A 21,555-nucleotide genomic window follows, 5' to 3' on the forward strand; every position below is an offset into this window, starting at 1 on the left:
GAAGCAGTAGTCGAACAGCTCCCAAACCAAAGCTTCCTCCGTATCTCCGTTTGCTTGCTGAAAAGTATAATTTCATGTTAGGAGGCCTGGGTCGAAAAGTATTTGAAATTCGAAATGTGATTGTTTGCTTGGGTATGCATGGAGCGCCAGATGGGCTGGATTCCATTGTGCCAGACAAACTCAATCAAGCACAGAGTAGTACATGACGATTTCAAATACTATCTGAATCCAGGTTTGCATGTTAGTCCTCTCCTGCTGAGGGCAAACAAGGGTCCACCATCGCCCATGAGGATTCTTCTTTGTACCACCTGGCCAACATGATGTGTGACTGATACAAGACACAATGGGGAGATCAGCTGATATAAAATGACCCCTTTACCCACGCTTTGTGCCTGGTCAGACAGCCACTCCTCTAACCCCTCCCTCCTGGTGTCTCATCACTGGTCCCCGGTCAGGCAGGGGAGGGCTGTGGGGCTCAGTGTTTGCTGGTGCATGCGCTCCAGTATGCGGTGGATGCTGCTGAAGCTGGGCCGGTCCGTGGGATGGCTGCTCCAGCACAGTCTCATCAGGTTGTATAGCTCCAATGGGCAGTTCTCAGGGCAACCCAAGATATGTCCATCTCGTACGTAGTAGATGACCTCCTCGTGAGCCATTCCATAGTAGGGCTGCATCCCGTGGGAGAAGATCTCCCAGAGGACCACCCCGTAAGCCCACACGTCCGACTCTGTGGTGTATCGGTTGTAGAAGATGGACTCTGGAGGCATCCAGCGGATGGGGATGGCATCGTTCTCATTGGCTTTGTAGTAATCTGCCGAGTAGATGTTTCTTGAGAGACCGAAGTCAGCGATTTTCACCTCCATGTCTTCGCCCACCAGGCAGTTGCGGGTGGCAAGGTCTCGGTGGACGAATTTGCGCTCGGATAGATAGGCCATGCCCGCCGCCACTTGTTTGGAGATGAAGAGCTGGTCATCGCTGCTTAGAGGCCCCACCTCCAGCTCAGAGGAGAAGCTGCGTCCGGATAGGCTGGCTCGGCTCAGGCTGCGCTGTTGGGCGGGCGAGCGTCGGCGGAGGTACTCATTCAGGTCGCCATTGGCCATGTACTCGAACATCAGACACATGGGCTTCCCCACAGCACACACTCCTGAGAAAGAGACACACACAAGAGTCAGCAAAGACAGAAACTGCCTGTCAGAACTTCAACCCTTTTCATCCTTTGATATATAACAATATAATCAGCTTTGTGTTAATAGGCTCAAACTATTTTTGACAGAAATGAAATTCTCTGCCCACCCATTTCAGGGTCCTTAAACCCAACATCCTCACAGCAGGCATAAACCAAATTCATCCAGGATACAGTTGCCTCTCCTTCTCTTATGTAAACTTAGCATGTTACCAAAATAACCCTCAGCTCCTGTTGACTCTGGGACTGGGGGATGTAATGCATGGTTTGTTCACGTCCGGGAGGTCATATGCAGGGCCAGTTCCCTAATTAATGAGTTACTCTATTTAGGGCACATTGGTGTAGTATGGTGCCCCAGAGTAAAGGACATCGAGTAATCTGATCAAGATGTCACAGTCTAATCTAAATACGGTACAGACGCTAATGCAGTTCTATGTTTGATGCATGTCAAATTATGGCAATGAGATCCCATGATGATGTCCCCTCATTCCATTGAAAGTAAGAATTACAGTGCTGCTGTCAACAGTGTTATTGATCCATACGTTATATAAGGCTTCCTTCTTTGGTGTCGAACTTGTCATGCAACACTGGCCTTATGATGTTGATGGATGTTAAAGGATACATATTTTACATCTTATTGTCAGAGGGTTCCTTATCCTGAAAGTATCCACCGCTAACAAAAAACAAGGGGAGTGACACTTTGTACAGTCAACTTCTCACATCAAATGAGCACATCCTTTCGTGATAGTCCCAAGCCATTGCATTTACCCCGAAGTCGACTCTACATGTATAATGCATCTACGGTTCCCTTTTACTGTAACATATGTGGGCCTAAATGTCTTAGTTATGCTTGTGTGACACCCTGTGGAGAGCTTACCTAGCAGTCTGACGATGTTGGGGTGGTCAAACTCAGCCATGAGGGCTGCTTCTCTCTGGAAGTCGTTCTGCATGTCGGTCGATGCCTCCTCCTTGAGCATCTTCACTGCTACCATGGTGAAGGGCTCTATCGGGAGCAGACCTGGGGCTCTGAGGATACAAATATACACACACCTTCAAAATCATAATACACACAATACACAAACTGCCCTAACCAGGGGCATGAGGGCAGAATACACACAATAGACAAGAGTGTTATAGATCATCACAGTAGACTGTAACACAAACCATAAGCATATTTTATAGGTCAGTTTTTCTCAAAGGTTTTGGAACCCCCTGGTATACAGTGCCTTCGGAAAGTATTCAGACCCCTTCAATTTTTCCACATTTTGTTGTGTTATAGACAAATTAATACCCCAGAATGACAAAGCGAAAACAGGTTTTTAGAAATACCAGTACATTTATTAAAATTGAAATACAGAAATACCTCATGTACCTAAATATTCAGACCCTTTGCTATGACACTCTTAAAATAATGCTTTTGCTATAATGCAAAAATGTTATCAACAAATCACTCAATAAGTTGAATTGAGTCCATCTTAATGCAAGGATAATAGTTAATGTAATTTTGGAATAAATATCTTTGTTTTTATAGGGTCTCTGATATGCATAGAAATGGGGTATTGTGTGTGGATTGATGTCAAATTCTTTTAATTTAATCCATGTTACATTGAGTCTATAACCCAACAAAATGTGGAAAAAGTGAAGGGGTCTGAATACTTTTCGAAGGCACTGTAGATCCTGGATATCTGGTCATCACGCATCATACACAAACAGTGTCCACTCTGCATGTGTTCTCCCTGGTGGACAAAACAATCTGCTGTGCTGAATCACAGCCTTGAGAAGTGTGACTCAATACAGTACCAGACCAGAGATGACCTTTCACATACGTTTGGGACGATTACATTGGTTCCATAGTTCCAGCCAAACTTAGTCAATCACAGCTAAGTTTTTGAAATGAAGAAAATGAGAAATATTGCACATACTGTACATACTGAGCCAAATATTGCACATACTGTACATACTGAGCCAAATATTGCACATACTGTACTCTTCTCGCATTTGCTCTGCTACCTATTGAGCAACGTGAGTGGGAGAGTGGAGATCGAGGCTATTTACACAGTATCCACATACAATATATTGGTGACAACCACTCCATCTAGAGAATCTGAATATCTGTCAGAACTAGCTCTAACAACAGGGATATAATGGCCACCTGAATGGAAGACATAACAGAGGCAACTATCATGGCAGCCTGATGACATGGATCCACACAGTCGATCTGAATATTGAATGCCTAGTCAGTAACCACACACACAGCTGCGCCATAATGGCAGCCGTTCAGGGAGGGCCTGGCATGCCATTTCAACCCCTACTTCCTGAAGCAGTCTCCTGAGTGTTCCTGGAGAAAGTCAACATGCATGTGTGGGGGGCTTATAAATAGCATGCTTTGGCCATCTTTGCTGACACACTCATGTCTACAGTGGGAAGCGTCACATTGGGGGCCCCATCTGATGAAGGGTTGATATTGAGTCCCAGGGTCTATTTAGAGGCAGGGGTGTGAGGCTAAGATATCCCATGCTGCTTCTTCCCAGGAGTCTCCCATATACTGGAGTAATTCCTCTGTGATGCCGTGGGATTACCGGGAGCAAGATATGACGATTCTTGGAGCTAGAGGTGCTCTACGGGCTCCAAAGGCCAAATTCTTATTTTGCCCAGTGACGACTTTGAGTCTGTTTTCAGATATTGGAATGATGGCACTATAGGTAAAGCAGCAATGAATAAAATGACTGATGAAGAAACCCACATATGTCTCTGCAATAGGAAACTTTTTATACCGGAGAATGCAAACACGAGAAAAAGAGTGATAGCATCAGTATTTATGTTTGTTTTGCTCCTCTCTCTTACTTAATAATACACTTCAGCTGGACATATAGGGGTAGTTCACCCAAATTACAAAATCACATATATGCCTTGCTTACCGTGAAAGTGGACTATGGAAAAGGAAATAATTCAATGCACACTTTGGTTCAGTTCATCTAGCCACTGTCACAAGCACTAGCATTTTGTAAACAAAAACCAACAGCAGTCAATCTCCCCAAGTTTCGCATAATTTCTAAACATTTTAAGATCAAATCATAGAAAAACAGGCTTTCCCTGAGACAGTCCACGATTATGTCTGACCCATTGTCAAAGTTGACGTAATGGCACTTTAACAATACAGACAAAAAACACCTGCAGAAATCACAGCCAGCAGCCCTTCTGACGCAGCAACCTTTGGAGGGATGAGGAACCTGATTTACCCTTTGGATATCTAGGTCTTATTAGACTTGGGGAATGTAATCTAATGTAACCAGAGTGTTTCTCTCTCTCACCTTGCCTGAAAGACCCTGCCGAAGGCCCCTTCTCCGATATCCCTGACATACTCAATGTTGTTCCTGGGGTACTCCAAGGCCAGCAACTTGGAGTTCAGCAGCAGGGGCAGTCTCTGGTACATGGGGTTGGGATGGAGTCTGTCCAACAGCAGCTCAGAGGGAAGAGCCGTCAGGGTGGGAGTCTCCATCACTCTGACAGATATAGGAGATGGAGGTATATCAACTCTAGATATTAGGAGGAGGAGGTATTGTAGAACTATATCAACTCTATATCAGGGGGTAGAACTATATCAGGACTGAGAGTGTGAAAGACACAGAAGATGGATATCAGCCCTTAGACACAGAAGACGCAAGTCTCAGGAACACTTAGCTCCTGGCTTCAAACTAAGGACACAGTAACAGCTTCTAGTTTCATTGCATCATTGCAAATGCCCAGCCCCCTACCTCTTCCTGCTCCTCCAGGCCTTCCTCCTCCTCCGACACATGAGGACCAGGATGGTGAGGAACGCCGTAGCGGCGACGCCAGCCAGGAGGCAGATGATGACACTCATGGAGTAGGCCGGAGACACAGATGGAGGGAGGAGGATGGTAGGGGTCTGCCGGGGGTACGAGGACTCTGAGGTCTTCACAACTGAGGCAGAGACAGAAAGTCAACAAAAAAAGCCTTTTAGAAATAAACATCAAACCTCCATTGGTAGCTGTGTTGGTCATTTGGGGCTGAATCATCCATAACTTGGGATACAAGCATGGAATTTGATTGCAACAGTCTCCCATCCTAACATGAGATCCACGTAGGTACTGTAACTTGAATATTCGTGAAAGTCTCCCATTGAAATTAATGCATGATCTATGCAAAAGTCCCCTGACACGCACAGATCTGAAGTAAGGATTTGTGTCTGTGGTGCGCACGGTTCTCAAGTTAACATTCAAGCCTGAGTGTAGCCTATATAAAAAGATGAGGAGGACGCTTTTCTGTTCCTCATTCTACTTTCTTCTGCTCACCCTCCCCACACTTCGGAACACTGCAATATTCCCAGCGGATGTTGGGGTTGGTTGTGTAACACCATGGCTTGTTGCTCTCTCCCCCGGGATTGCGGCAGTGGTTCTCAGCATTCCGGAGCTCAGGGATCACGTCCACAGAGAGACGATGCAGGTGTGTATCCTATATACAGTGGGAAAGAAATACAGTGGCTCTATTTTGGCTCTATACTCCAAAAGTTTGGACATGGAATTATTCACTGTCTAAATACTTACGAAGGGCAACGTAGTTATTTATTAAAAGAGCACAGAGGGAACAGAGAGTACAACTCTACAACAATATCTACATTTCATCTTTTGAGTGTGTTATTGAAAATGATCAGTAATGTATTACTGTAAACCATTTACACCAGAGCATCGACCCAAGTAATTCTAAGGTAATATCTAGGTCATGTTTGGTGTAAATGGGTCAACCCGGGTATTACCCATCTCGGGCACCTACAGTAGCACAATACCTGGGTAATTCCTGGGTCAAACCTTTCAAACCTGGTAATACCTGGATTATTTGGTCTGAATGGGGCTTTAAAATGTCGACTATATTGTAGAATGTGTGGTTATATCAGACCAGGGTTGACATACAGTGTTATACATACAAGCTACAATGTAGTTCTATGGGCGAGGTTTGAATATTTAGTACTACTTCATTGGTTTCATTCCCCCATTGGGTAAGATAAATCAAATGCACCTTGACCCGGGTCTGATGTTATTTTTTCAATGTCAGTACAATTATACTGGTCCATTGGGACCCCATCCCAAAGGCATGCTGTACCGTATTCAAGCCCTTTTCCCTCTGATTCCTGAACTAACATTTGTTCATTGACATCATGAGTATGTCATTGGAGAGTCCTTGGACATATGGCACATCTGTAAGCAGTTCTGAGGTGACATTAGCAAGAGGGCAGTATATTTTGTCATGTGTAATTACATTAAAGTTGTTGTTTGTTGAAAAAGACACAAAGAGGCGAATTAGGGTGATGTAATGATCCTCATATACAGAGCATAAACTAATTGGTGTGTGTGTGTGTGTGTGTGTGTGTGTGTGTGTGTGTGTCTGTGTGTGTGCGTGCGTGCGTGGGTGTGTGTGATCGAGAGAGCATGTGTGTGCATATGTGTAGAGAAGAGCCTGTAAGTGCATGCGTGTGAGGACTAATTGCTTCCAGAACAGGATGTGACACTGGGAGCCCCTCCCTCTCTGCTGATCCAGCAACCCCCCCCAATCCCTCAACCCCCCTAAACACTCACACACACACACCCTCACACAGACACACAGATACACAGACACTAAGACACACACACACACACACACACACACACACACACACACACACACACACACACACACACACACACACACACACACACACACACACACACACACACACACACACACACACACACCTCTGGCCCACAAGCCCCTCTGCTCATTTACTCTGAGAGAAGGAGAGAGGAGCCTTTTGAAGGAGAGTGCTGTATGCTCTCATTGCGGGGCAAAGCGTACATCACAGAGTAGATGTTTTACCTGCTGATTCCATCGCTGACAGGGAACACCAGAGCTTGTAACACTGAGGGTGCCTTGGTAATACCGTCCTTTCTCATTGTAACAATTCACTGTTGAGACAAAATCAGAAATATTCGGCTACAAGAGGAGATTGTGGAGAGATGTTGTTCTCATCAAGATTTTATATTTACATAAAATATTCATAAAAGTATGACTCTCTCAGCACAGACGAATAGGTTATGAAACCAGACTTACTTGTAATTTGATCTTTCTTGATATCTGAAAAGTAAGAAAGATTGATTATTTTTTCAGAAAGGAAACATGCTGATTTATTGTTGTGCAAAGGATGTTAAATCAATTAAATTACACATTCCCCATGACATCACCAGCCTACACTGGCCTGACATGGTCCCTGTCCAGAAACAACCTCTAGCCCTGGACACTTGAGATCTGAAAGGAACAAGTTTAAAAAATGATGATGAAAATTCCACCTAGCCTATCAAGAGGCCAAGGCGGATCAAGGATGAACTTACATAATGTCTATACCTGTCCTTTCAGATGTACAGTCATGTGCAGATATATTGTAATGTCTAGGGGAGTATGATCTAGGGCAACGGAATTCGTAGCTTTTCATACAAACCGCATTGTAAGATTTTGTAAGACGAATTGTGTGTTCTGCTTTTTGTATGAATTCATACAAATTTGATCCTGTTTGTCTAGGGGGTTGTTGCTGGACAGGTTCAGGTTTTTGTGAGAGTCGAATAAGGGTGGGACATCCTCAATTGTGATGACGCCAAGGGTTGAAGTCAAGGGTGAATCACATAGGAACCCGAAAAAAGGCCAGCACTTACTTGATTCAGTTTAATTTGACAGCATTCAAGATAACATGCCAACATAAATGACACACCACACAAACGTTTCGGCTTTCACCTACCTTAGTGTGTGTGTGTGTGTGTGTGTGTGTGTGTGTGTGTGCGCGTTGGTGCAGGTGTTTGTTCGTGCTCTGAGCGTGCGTGTGTGTGTGTGTCAGAGCTGCTCTTACCGAGGAAGGGGACTTGAGTGCAGGCCCCTGGCGCTGTGTGTTGGCTGGGTAGGGCCATGCAGTTAGGCAAGGGGATACTCAGGCCAGAGGAGTACAGGCTTTTATGAGAGTTCTCCATGTGCAGCCACTCCTTATGACAGTACATATCCTTGACAGCTAGACAGTGCTCCCTGGAAGAGAACAGAGAAAACCACACTGGATCCAAAGATGGTGGCCAAGAGATGATCTCAAAACCACCTACTATATCATTGTGAATGTTTTCCATTTAGGCACCAAATCGCTCTAGAATGACATTGTGTTTGTGCACCCCTAAGCTAAAAAGTCAAACCACATATCATATGTTGTATATAGGCTTTGCACTGCACATGGTGATAATTACTTTCTCATTTATGTTTTTGAGCTACATTACTTGAATCAGGGTTGGGAGCAGGGTAAGTACCTGCAGACTGATTTGGTGTGGGCCTGTGGCCAGTGGTATTTTCTTGAGTATTTTCAGACTGGTTTGGGGCAGGACCATAACTAGATTATTACCTGTGCAGACTGGTTTGGGGATGGGTCCTACCTGCAGACCGGTTTGGGGGCGGGCCCCAGGCCAGATGGATTGCAGTCCTGGAAGGTGAGATGGCAGAGCAGGGAGCGGGCCGCAGGGCTACAGAGCGTGCTCAGTCCGTCCAGCTCTGTCCATGCGCTCTGAGCCAGGAACTCCTGTGTATCCTCAGGGTCGATCAGCGAGGAGTTAAAGAAAACCAGTGCATCACTGCGTAACACGCCTCGACACACCTCCCCATGGTACGCACTGCAGTACCCGGCACTGCCTTTGTATAGCCTGCACACAACACATTCAAATAGCAGGAGTCTTAATTAACTGGAATGTATTGGCTTGATTTTCTCTGAAATGTAAATAACATATTTAAGCATTGATTGAGTACTGTATGTCTGTTTTGTTTTGTAAATGACCCAAACTATATGCACTCATGTTATATGCACTCATTGTCAGAGATGTTTCTAATAATTGAAATGACATACTGTCTGGGGATGACATATCATACAAAATAGAGGCATGAGGCAGGGATTTAATTTAATTTCCACTCTGTGTCTTTCAGAAGTGTCTTGGATTTGCAAAACCTATTTACAATGGATTGAAGCCTTGCCAAAGTGTTTACTCTTGCACTCTCCACACTCTCTCTGTCTCTGCAATGTGTGTGTGTGTGTGTGTGTGTGTGTGTGTGTGTGTGTGTGTGTGTGTGTGTGTGTCTGTGCCTGCGTGCATGAATGTGTAAATTATATGTGTAAAACCCATCTCCAGTCAACATGGCGGTGTGTGTAACCCTGCCGTAACTTGGTCCAGATGTTGACGTGGAGTAGACAGTTCACCGGGGTTCACATCAAACACACACCATATGTGCCTCTGTGTTCGCATGGCAACACATTTATTTACAAAGCCTGAGTGTTTATTGTCACAATGCACTCCACAGGAAGCATACTATTCTCATTTCTTGGAGTGTATTCCTCAAACAAAATAACCCCTTTCTATGATTGCATTAGACACTCTTCCATCTAACTGCCTGCGTTAATAGCCTGTGTAATGTTCATCATCATCGTTCCATTCATTTAAATGTCACTTACAAAGGCTGGTAAGTGCCCTGAAGAGTGGCTCTTGATAAAAGAGAAGGATGGCTGAAGGAGAGAATATTCTCCACAGCAGAGGAGAGGAAAGGAGGTAACTCCTTCTTCTACAGAATATTTTCCACAGATATTTGGGTATAATGCTGTACTTTCTGGTACTTTTCCTCAAAGAATGTAACACATCTAGTACTGCAACAATATTTCACTAAATGGTGCTTGCGTTTCGTATAATGAATACCAAAGCAAATAAACAACTTATCATCAGTTCTTATCATTTCACTACCATTCTACCATTAATTTGTACATAAATACCTGAGAAGAAAAGAAGGTTATGCTCATACAACTCTTCTTTGCAATGGAGAGCTTCACCTTACAATACATAGTAACCTGGTAATTGCTTTATTGTAAAACAAAGCACAACCAGAAGGTCGATCTTACCTCCATTCTATGGGGAAGTGGCAGGATCCCGAAACCAGCAGAAACGGCACCGCACCCAAGAAGAAGAGAGAGGTTAGTCCACGGCTGGTCAGTATAGAAACCATGCTTGTGTACTGTCCAAAGAATTCTTGTGTGGTGGTGGTGGTCGTGATGGTCTGGGAGGCCTGTGTGTGTGTGTGTGTGTGTGTGTGTGTGTGTGTGTGTGTGTGTGTGTGTGTGTGTGTGTGTGTGTGTGTTTGTGTGTGTGTGGATAAGTGTGAGTGTGTGGGATAGAGGGGCGGGGAAAAGGGTGGCATTGCCAGGTGTGTGTTTTAACAGCCTTGCATTACTAGTCCAATCTAGGGGTAGGGGGAAACACTAAGGTCTGGGTGAAAGGCACCCTTTAACGTTTTCCATCGCTTGTATTTAAATATACACAGAATGTGCTACGGAATCATGTAACCTAAAGATGATCATTAGCTGGCATTTCCTTGAAATAAAAACATCATCCCACCAAATGGAGAGTGGGGGAAACAACAGGGTTGAGTCAAAGACACAGCTGAAGACACTCACGAGACACAACAGACACATAGCAGCTACCAAAACATTGGCCGACGCATAAACATCAACAGGAACATTCTTTTGGAACTGAAGACAGTTGGTACTGCTAAAAAGCCACAGAGATGCCACACGATATGTAGTTTGCTTAAGCAAAAATCTCAAGATGGAGAAAAACATGTAAAATATCAAGTATATTCTTATATTGCTTATAAGTAATATGGTCAAAATACATTGCGTTCCGTTATGGAAGCATCGACCATCAGTCGCTCCCACAATTGCTTATGAGACATGCTACATGGGCTACATCATGTCTGGCTCGTGGGGCTGGAGTGCAAGTATAGGCTTTAAGTGTATTTCCATCTGTCTGTGGCGCTAGCAGAGCCATCAGATCAAAACAACACAAGTTGAGTCTGTCACAAGTTGAGTCTGCCCAAAGCCTCTCTGACAGCACACTTCCGTTATGGGCCTGGTGCAGCACAGCCCAACCCCGATGGGACACAAACATTCTGCTTACATGATGGGCGCCATGTAGTTTGGAGGTAAGTCTATCAGTAGTTCTATTGGGAGTTTAGCTTCACCTACCTGTGACAGTGACCTTGGCTGGGGCTTTGACTGTCTTGGCCCCGGCACTGTGTTGGTTCGAGGCCAGGCAGGTGTAGAGAGCTGGTTTGTTCACCACAACATGGAGGACTGACAGGATCACCTCTCCCACCATAGTCTCCTCCACCGAGCCCTCAGAGATCTGTTCCAGTGACACAAGACTACTAAATGACTGTGTGTGTGTGTGTGTGTGTGTGTTTGTTATCTTTACACAGTTAAGGACATACACGTGTTTTAAGACAAGGGGGTGATACAAATTACTTGTATTAGAATTCAATGTATATCCAAAAGTCTGTCATCACACTTATGCAAAGTATATCTCCTTATGCTTATTATGGAATAGATAAAAACAGTCATGTGTGAGAACCTCCTGGCCTTCTGGATGAACCGATCAAAGTGCTGATTTTACTGATCTATATTTGACAGTGTGCTCAGTGGTCTTCTTTTAGAAAGTGGTTCATCCGGCTAAAGGAAATTAATGACTTGAGCAAGCTGCCAAAATCTCTATCCCACGGAGTCATTTTAATCATTACACCAATATCCCGCCACAAACTGCTTCACAACATGTATTTACAGCTCAACTGACCCTATAATCAACAGCTAGCAGAGAGGATCTTGTCGACAAAATAGTTTGACAACTATGACAAAGCATACTGTTTGTGCTTGATCTAATACTGGCAGGAAACAGCAGCCAAAGCTGCATTGATATTTCATTGGTTTTCTTTCCAAGCACAATAGAATGAATGGAATAATCCCAAAAGTGCACCTAAAGTTTTACATTTGATATAAAACAAATAAGTTATTGATCCCAGTTTAACTACAGTGCATTCGGAAAGTATTCAGACCCCTTCAATTTTTCCACATTTTGTGATGTTACAGCCTTATTCTGCATAATAACACATTTTCAGCCCTCTGCTGACCAAGTGTGTTTAAAGTGTGACATGGGGAGACCTATACAACTGTACTATACAACTGCAGCGTCAAGACTCTCTGAGTCTTTTTCATCTTGTCTTCAATAACAGTCCTCTCTCTGGTAATTCATTACCAAATCAGATAATAGGCCTTCTTATACCCTTCTCAAAAAAGATACAATTAGCATTCACCAGTCATTGCTTTAACTGGAGTAGGGTATATCTCCAGTATCTATAGGCATCCAAATTAGAATTCCTATTCTGTTTTTATCCCTGATCAAACAGCAATGTTGTCAAGGCCATTAACTGAAGAGGAATGGTGTTAATCTTGCCATTGGCCTGGGTATCGACTGTGCCTGCAGATTTCAGAGAAGACTTTGATATCAACAATGCCTAGGAGTAATGTGTTGTCTGACATTTCACCTGATCTCTGCTAAGGACCCGGCTTTGAGATGGCCAAGGTTGTGCCTGCTCAGGTCACAATTATTTTTGCCTTGACATGTCTCTATGGAAGAAGAACAACAACAACAACAAGAAGAAAAGGAGGAGGAGGAAGAAGAAGATACAGGAGAAGAAGAGTAACAAGAAAAGAGGATAAGGAAGAAGAAGAAGAGGAGGAGTAGTAGTAGGAAGAAGCATATGGAGAAAAATAGGAGGAGTTGGAGGAAGAAGAAGAAGAAGAAGAGGAGGAGAACAGATGAATACCTTGTATTCATACTCACAGTATTCCCATTCTCCAGCCAGGTGATGGTGGGGATAGGATTCCCAGTGGCGTTACACTCTAGTGATACCTTACTTCCGAACGCCACTCTCTTCTCTTTAGTGACCTTCAGTATCCTAGCGGGAGCTAAACAAACAAACAACAATTATACAACGGTTAGATCCGGCAACTCTGACTGGCACAACCTTATTGGTTAAAAGGTGCATTCCAGCCGTGCTCAAACAATGATAACTTTATTGTTCTATTTGAATGATCACTGCACACAATGTGACAATAACGATTTCTCCCTGTCCAGGCTTATCTCACAAAATGCACTTCACCTCGATAGGAAATAAAGATTAAGGCTGATTTTACTTTGCTTGCAGCACAGTGAACCCATTTGATGGTTATAATGTTTCCAATTTTGAATTGCAGTTCCATCAGTGATTCCCTTGTCACACTGAAATGCACCAAATAGCAGCAGTCACATCTGGTGACACCCCTATTGCTACCCCAGATACTGCATATCACTAAATTTGATATGATACCCAATAATGTTAAAAGCTTTTATATAAGCAATAACACACAACAGGGTGTACGATAGCCAGATGTTTTACAGTATTTCAGACCTTTGGACTTACTCTGTACTTCTATTGTGACTGGTTTGGAAAAGGCAATACCAAAGCTGTTCCTCGCCACACATTGATACTCTCCTGCATCTTCTTTCTTTATATTATGGATCTTCAGTGCACCATTATCCAAAATGATGATGCGATCGCTGACCTGTTGGTAATATTTGGGAGGCCAAATTCACACAATACAATGAAGAAAAACTGAAATACTTAGCAATCTCATCATGGAAATGGCTGCACTACACAGCCATGTAGATTCACTGTAATTTATATTAGAGACAACACAGTCTCCAAATTATTACATTCTGGGAGATCGTTTCTGCAGACCAGGAAATATGGCCTGTGGGATCGCATTATCTGGCTACACCAGCGTTTGACCACCTGTTTTGACGTAAGAGTAACGTGAATTACGACTTGCAACATAGTTAATGCAGCATTAGGCATAACTTCGACTGGTTAAGTTTCGGCATTAACTTTGACTGGTTAAGTTTAGGCATTAACTTCGACCGGTTAAGTTTAGGGTAAGTTGTCAGGGGAAGGCATTAGCAAATATTAGTCTAAGTAACAACAAAAAAATAGTGTCCTCAGCGTGATTCAAACCAGCAACATTCAGGTTACTAGCCAAGTGGTTTCTACCCCACTACCTCGTAATATTGCATTCTGCCTTCCATATTTACCTGCCAGTATAGCTAGAAAATACAATCCACCAGATCATATTCTTTGGTCTGCAGAAACAATCCCCCAGAACGTAATAATTTGGAGACTGGGTTGATTAGAAACTATATACTTCTGACATCTGATAATATTCTAATACTGTATCTACAGTATATATAATAATTGTAAACATGCATTATTGTTTTACAGCTATTTTCTCCAAACAAATCATCAGAGAGGATTCAATGTCTACGAAGAGAGAATGGAGTCTGTTTGTGTTACCTGGATAAGATCCTTATCTTTGATCCAGGAGATGTCTGGTTTGGGGTTTCCCAATGTCACGCATGGTAACACTGCCTTCGCCTCAATCAGTAATGTTACGTTTGTGGCGTGTCTTTTGATCTGTGGCTCTGAAAGAAAAATTCTGATTCCAGTAACTTTATTTTTTCCTTGAGGGAGCTTCTTGTTTGGAGTGGTAGGCAACACACATGTCTCAGTGCTAATCCACACCACCTGTCGCCATTACAGTGCCAAAAATCAGCCACAAACTGAAGTTCTTAGATCATTGCAAAGTACCCTCAACCATCGGACACTGAGGGTAAGGGCTAGTCAGCCAACTGGCACTGTTGGCATGTTTTGAATATTGGAAGGTTCACACTATCTTGATTGACAAGGACAGTTAGGTTAAACGGGATTCTGTTAAACACGCTTCAAACTGATTATCATTGCCACACTCTCAAGTATGCAATATAGAAATATCTGAAACTCCTTGAAATTCAGGTACATCAGGTCATGATACTATTGGAGTATGTTACACAATGCTAGAATCTGGAACAATCCAAACTATACAAAGCAGGGGAACACGTGTTTCAAACACATACTCATCTTAAGTTGCAATGCTCCACAGCTTTTGGCAGGCTGTCCAATGCCATTAGTCGCGATGCAACAGTACTCTCCATTGTCCGTGTCTCTCGCATTGGGAATGATCAACATTTGGCCATGTTCTCTGGTGATGTAACGGGAATCATAGTATCTGTAGGACATTGGACACAGAGATATAAAGCAATAAACTGTACCTTAGAACATTTTACACAGTATGGTAGCATACTTCAGCAAATTCAGTATTCTAAGTTTTCTACCTGTGTTATAACACTGTAATGACTCTATTACAACATTATATTAAGATAGCATTTTAGCTATTGCTTTGTAATTACATACAAATATAATGTTTTTTGTTTAGTTTAAGTAGACATTCAGTTGAAGAACTGAGTCTATGCACTCTTAGAGATGCTGCTGGGTGACAGGGATTGTGGGTAGACTCTTACGGGATGGGGTAGTTGTTACGTGTCCATGTGATGTCAGCTGGAGGTCGTGAGTCGACCTCACAGATAAACGTAGCGTTGTGATCCAACAAAACGTCTACTGTCTCCAGCACAGTGATGATGCGGGGTGCTGAGGAATAGAATAAAACACATCACACTCACTTCAAACAGTTGATTCATTACATGTTATCATAGCACTGTCTTAGAGTGTAGGGCAATACAGATTGTACTTGTTGACAGTAGGCTTTAGCATCAGTCGTTGTGCAAACCCATTAACCACGTTTATGAATGTCTGAGTCAGTCTTCTTGGTTTTACATCCTCCTCCATGGACAATAATGTCACCAAGTACAGATAACAGCTGGATCACTTTAGCCAAACGGTCTACATTCCTTGCATTCACATTTGGCGGTCGACGTCCGGCTTGCTTGTTTATTTGTGTAATCAGATCAGAGGCTAGCACTCGAGCATAAGACGCCGCTCTGCCCGACCTCAAGAAAGGAGTGAACTGCTTATTATGACTACTTGTGAAACGGTGCTTTCTCAGCAACATAACAACATAGCTGGAATACTGGACTCTGTGCTGAGTCATGAACAGATGACCTCACATCAGGTCAAAGAGAGCAGCAGCAGGAGTGCTCGGAATGGGGGTGACAATCTAATGGCATCACCACCAAGTCGATTTCCTGTATGTGCAAATATACTTGGCCAAATAAAAGAATTCTGATTCTGATTCTGATTCTGATTCTGATTCTGATTCTGACCAGAGGATACGACCTGGAGGAACACAATGTTGATGTCGACTCGAGCCTGTGTGTGTGTGTGAGTGTGTGTGTGATGGGTCAGCATTTCCTAGTCTCTCAGTTTGTTAGGCCTTTGGTGCCTCCATGTACGAAAGGTAGCACCAGTCCAATCATCGTCATAAAACGAGACTGCAAGCATAACAAAAACTTCTATTAGAAATTGGCCAAAAATCCGACATCAACAAACTTTTATCATTGATACATGACTGAGAATACAATCTCACTGAAGGAATGTCAAGAGCAACGTCAAGAGCAATAGACAGCTCTTTGGTCAGCAGCACTATATTTTACGACTATAAATATCAGCAGTCCAACCATGGCCTTCATTAGTTGAAGAATCTCAGGCTCTTTCATCTTAAAAGCTTGTTATGTGATTACTAGTCTTAAAGAGGGATTATAGTTAGCCTAGAATGGACACTGCTTCAATTCACACACTAATCATTATCAGTGTCAAAGGCTATTCTTGTGGTTTTGTTTTACATGTAAAGAACAAGATCAACCCTCTTGTTTGTCATACAAATGCCATATACTGATGTTTTGAGCAGTGATAAGAAACACTGAAGCTCTGCATCCAACAGGGCTGCTACAGAACATCAGGCACGTCAAATTCATGGTCTTGAAATGGGCTAGTTACCTGTTACCTGCTACATCGACCACGTGAGCAGCAATGTTGGGCGTCTTTGCAGTGCAATTCTAGAGTCTATATCGACAAATGTGAGAAGCACACCAACCCATAGTAATCACACAGAAAAAGCAGCTTGTGTTTCTGGACTGCCACATTCCTGATATGTAGCAGATAAAAAAGCACACAGCCTCCATAAGAGGTGGCAGAGGTCTTCAACTCCTCGCTCAAGAAAAGCTACCAATGTGTCCTCTTCCATCTAGTCCCAGTATGTGTGTGTCAGTGTTCCTGTCCTCCCCTCCTAGTGTGTGTGTGTGTGTGTGTGTGTGTGTGTGTGTGTGTGTGTGTGTGTGTGTGTGTGTGTGTATGTGTCCATTCTGCTCCAGGGTGTGTGTGTGGTGTGTGTGTGTGTGTGTGTGTGTCAATGCCAGTGACCTTGACTTGGCCATGAAGCTGCGCTGGTCAGGGGCCAGGGTCGCTGGCTCTCATCAGACCCCTCTCTGCTACATCCGGACTCTCTCAGCTCCATGGCAGCTATCTATTTAGACACTTCAACACTGGGCTCCATCAATTGGGAATTAGAGTATGAACTAGGTCTTGGGCTACAGGGGCTACAGGGAAGCAGGTCATATTCACAAACACTGTAAACTAAAAACACTTATAGGGCTAGAACACATTTTTAAAGCAGGAATATAAAGTCACTCTGACTACCAAGTGAGTCTAGGCCTGAATACTACCAGGAGAGTCTTGCTATTAGGACTACCTCAAACAAACTACCAAGACAGCTAGACATGGGTACTACCTCAAACTAAGTGAATTGATGCAAGAACACATTTGGTTATCATTTTTATCAACAAAAACGTTCATTCCGGAAACCTCCCTTGCTTCAGTCTATGTATAGTCACTAAATTGTATCTTTTCCTAACAGAGAAGTTTATCTCTAGTGTTCACCAGTTTTACATCCTGAGTCAGTTGGCACGCATGCTTATCTCCAGAGTCCAGTGCAGTGCAAGCCTGGGCTCTGACGCAATCTGTGCGCCTGTATCTGCATGTGTTAACTGGCCCTCCTTGGACTTTGCAATCCAACCTAGCTGCTTCCGCTGGGGGTGAATCAGGGGAAATGTCACCTGTTCCCCCTGAACATGTCTGAGAGATGCCAAGGACTCTCAAGAACCCAAAACAACCCCCTTAGCACCTTGCCTCCATGCACTTGTGCAGATCTGAAAGTATTAGATAGGTGTAAAGCAATATGGGAGAGAAATATATCTGGTCTATCGAGAGCATAATCTAGCCACTATGAACATGTTTAGACCTATCCAATCCCCTCAGATCTCCTGTACACAAGAGTGTAGGGGATCAGGGTTGATTTGGGATAAAGGGTCTTCGTTGCCCCTGCGAATTACCATCAACTACACTACTCAAAACCTAGACATGTAGAATATGGCATATGACATGTTCTTATGTAAGTGATAATCGACAACGAAACAGTTACTTTCCTCTTCACAGAGGGGCGAGACAGGGTTGTAATAAATAATCAACGCTTTGGAGGTGTAAAATGGCCTGAGGCGCCACCTCCGCAAAGCTAACTACAGTTAGATAGTAAGCTAGATTGCAACAAACTGTCTGAGCTGTACAAATGATTCACACCATGGGGTGTACACTTTTAATTCAGCTCTTAGCCAGCCAGCTAGCTACTGTTGCCATTAGCCAGCCGGACGTAATGTGACGCTACTGGTATCGTTCGCCAGCGAACATATAGTACCAGCTAGCTGTGATCACATTCCCCTTCTGCCCTTGTTGGACATCCATGTAGGACAACCACACAAACCATCAAATTCCGGTTTGTGTGGTTGCCAGAGTTGGTTTTGTAACTTTGTCAGTCATGTGGATAACATGTAAACTCTGAGCCCCGCTTCAATATTAAGCGCATTAGTTTGGAGCGGTGAGGAGGCTATTCCTGGGTCTACATGTGCGTTTATAGAAAAATAATCAGCACCCTCTCGAGCAATCACAATTGAGTATTCAACAATGCCATGGTATAAGTTGTAACATTCAATAGTGCTCTATTCAGTTTATACATTTGTTCAAATGAAAAGCTTTCAATTCCATGACTTCAAAGGAAATGAGCCACATCATAAGGTCATGTATTGTTCCAATTTGAAATTGTGTATGTGAGAAATGTTTCTGAACTTTCCATGATGTCAACTGATTTTGAAACAGAACAGCTAATTGTACAGTAGATGCAGATGCCCACACATTCAAACAGTCATGACACAAATATGCTCTCCAAAAAAGCAGTCCTGCGTTAAAGCCAAAACGAGGATTACCCAAACAGTTCTTCCAATGTTGAGGGTGAATAATTGTGTTGTTTCACATATCCTCGACCGTGTCTCCGCTTTCCATATGTTCTTAAATATCAAATACATTTCTAACTGGAGGGAACTGCGTATAGAACAACTGCGGAGATAGAATAACATAATGTACATAACATAAGGCTCTGAAGTTGTTAAATGGGAGAACAACTAACGGTATGCTTTGAAGTTGTCCAGTGGTTTAACAAAATGACCTATGGTACAGTATGCTGCTCCCACTGTGCTACTTGAATACGGTATGAGATGAGCTAATTCCCTTGAACTAAATAATGTTCTAGTAGGACATGATGAAAAGGTTTGGAATGAAGACCTTTGCACAGTTGCAGTTGAGGGGTCAGGCTTTCATCAGTATGGGTAAATCAAAGTGTGTTCTAGGGTATCATTAATTACCTTTGATGCAATAGCATTTGCTTTAGTTTATTGTTGTATGTTTTTTTGTTGTTGATTTTCTATGCTAACTACTTATAGGTCTCTTTGGTGTACAATCCTCATTGAGCACTTTTTTTTCATTTTCTTTCCATAAGTCCCTTGGGGTTTCTTGTCTTCTCTTGCACAATACAGGTCCCTTGGTCCTTGTTTTTAACACACTGTTATTCAAAGTTCCAAAGAGGATTGACGTGATATTTCAGTATTATAACACATCAGATCACTTTATCACACCCATAACACCATTACACCCATAACACATGTACATATATTAGGGTACACAATCATACCATGGCTCAGATACTTAGCTAAAATATGAGCTATGACATATCGGTATGGTATATGCAGGAAGGGTGCCTAGGTGCCAGGAGCACTGTACCTTATAACCTATTTTAACATACAGTACAACACATAGACTTCTGAGACTAATGGTCAAGTTAAAGTCATTAAAGAAACACAACATTTGTCACGTCAGTGAGTTTCACTTCATTCACAGTTACTCTCCAAACAAATACCTGTAAAGTTATGGCTGGCTCTGCTAGAGCATATCTGACAAACATCTCAAGATGCTTGAAAAAAATCCACTTCCCAATAACTAACCTCCATCTGCTGTGGAATTCATACCCACCGCCATCAATGCCGAGAAACAATGACAAGAACCAGGCATGATTAGTTCCAGTTAGTGAAGCGTTTAAGACAGAACATGGCAGGCAGGCAGGAAGGGAACAAACCTCTCTGTACTCCCTGGCTGGTGGTGATATGGGCCAGAAGGAAGATCTGAAGAAGTGGAATGTGTTCTATGAGCTTCATACTTATTCTGAGAAGGATTCGTCTCGATCAGCCTTTTACAATCCCATCTGTGCGGTTTTGGGAGTTTGAGATCCTGGCGTTGACTGTTTTTTAGGACAATAATTCTTTAGACAGGACAGTCTGTGTGAGTCCAAGGCCCTGTCATGCTAGCTAGCTAACTGACAGCGCTCAGGGGTTCTGTTTTTTCCCCTCTCAGTGTTGTCTAAGGAGATAGACAGCAGCAGCTGCTGTGTTATTACTCATGGGCAGTCATGGCACATCACTGCTGTATAGCCATAGCTATAGCCATCCCTGTTGGATGTTTGCTTATACAGTAGCGAAGAATTAATCTCCGTGGCTATAGTTAGTATATCCACTCAAATACCCAATGTGACCACTGCAAAGTATAAAGGGACATAAGTGGATATAGTGTTAGTGTCAGTGAATGTCCCTAACTGTGTAACACCCATTGAGAGACCCAAAATAAACTGGGTTGAAAACCCAATCACGCACTTCCACAGAGAGACACAGACACAGACACAGACACAGACACAGACACAGACACAGACACACACACACACACACACGTACACACACACACACACACACACACACTGATACTCACACACACACACACTTACACTGATAGACACACACACACACACACGCACACACACAACGTAATAACATGTCTCTGGCATACACACCCTGTCAGCCTTTGAATGGGGCTGTCCACCTGTTGTTTGCCACCCGGAGACCTCAGATTTATTTTAAGCAAGGAATGACATTTCCCAAAGCATTTGTTTGCTTCCCATCCACACAGCTTTGGCCTTGTATGGGCATTGTGCTCCCATGTTGTGTGTATTTTGGCATATTTTTGTGTACTTTTGTCCGTGCATGAGTGTGCACACGTGTGTGTGTGTGTGTGTGTGTGTGTGTACACTGTATGTGTGCTGTTATGGAGAGATGAGCACATCATTGATACACTAACACAATTCACTGGAAGGACACAAGATTATGTTGTGCAATGTATGCAGCTCATTGCCAGAATCT

General features: G+C 43.2%; 1 protein-coding gene across 1 annotated transcript; it reads right to left on the reverse strand.

The window, feature by feature from the left end:
* Positions 1-437: 437 nt before the first annotated feature.
* musk (muscle, skeletal, receptor tyrosine kinase) lies at positions 438-20,523 on the reverse strand (the record flags this gene model as incomplete). Its single annotated transcript, XM_083669982.1, has 16 exons — positions 438-1,141; positions 2,058-2,206; positions 4,492-4,683; positions 4,936-5,122; positions 5,494-5,653; positions 7,049-7,137; positions 7,283-7,306; positions 8,070-8,239; positions 8,632-8,895; positions 11,252-11,415; positions 12,907-13,031; positions 13,526-13,667; positions 14,453-14,580; positions 15,052-15,203; positions 15,496-15,622; positions 20,445-20,523. 16 exons carry the CDS (start codon positions 20,521-20,523, stop codon positions 438-440), a joined length of 2,856 nt encoding a protein of 951 aa, XP_083526108.1.
* Positions 20,524-21,555: the final 1,032 nt, after the last annotated feature.

The sequence above is a fragment of the Argentina silus genome, assembly GCF_951799395.1.
Source record: "Argentina silus genome assembly, chromosome: 5".
Taxonomy (NCBI): Eukaryota; Metazoa; Chordata; class Actinopteri; order Argentiniformes; family Argentinidae; genus Argentina; species Argentina silus.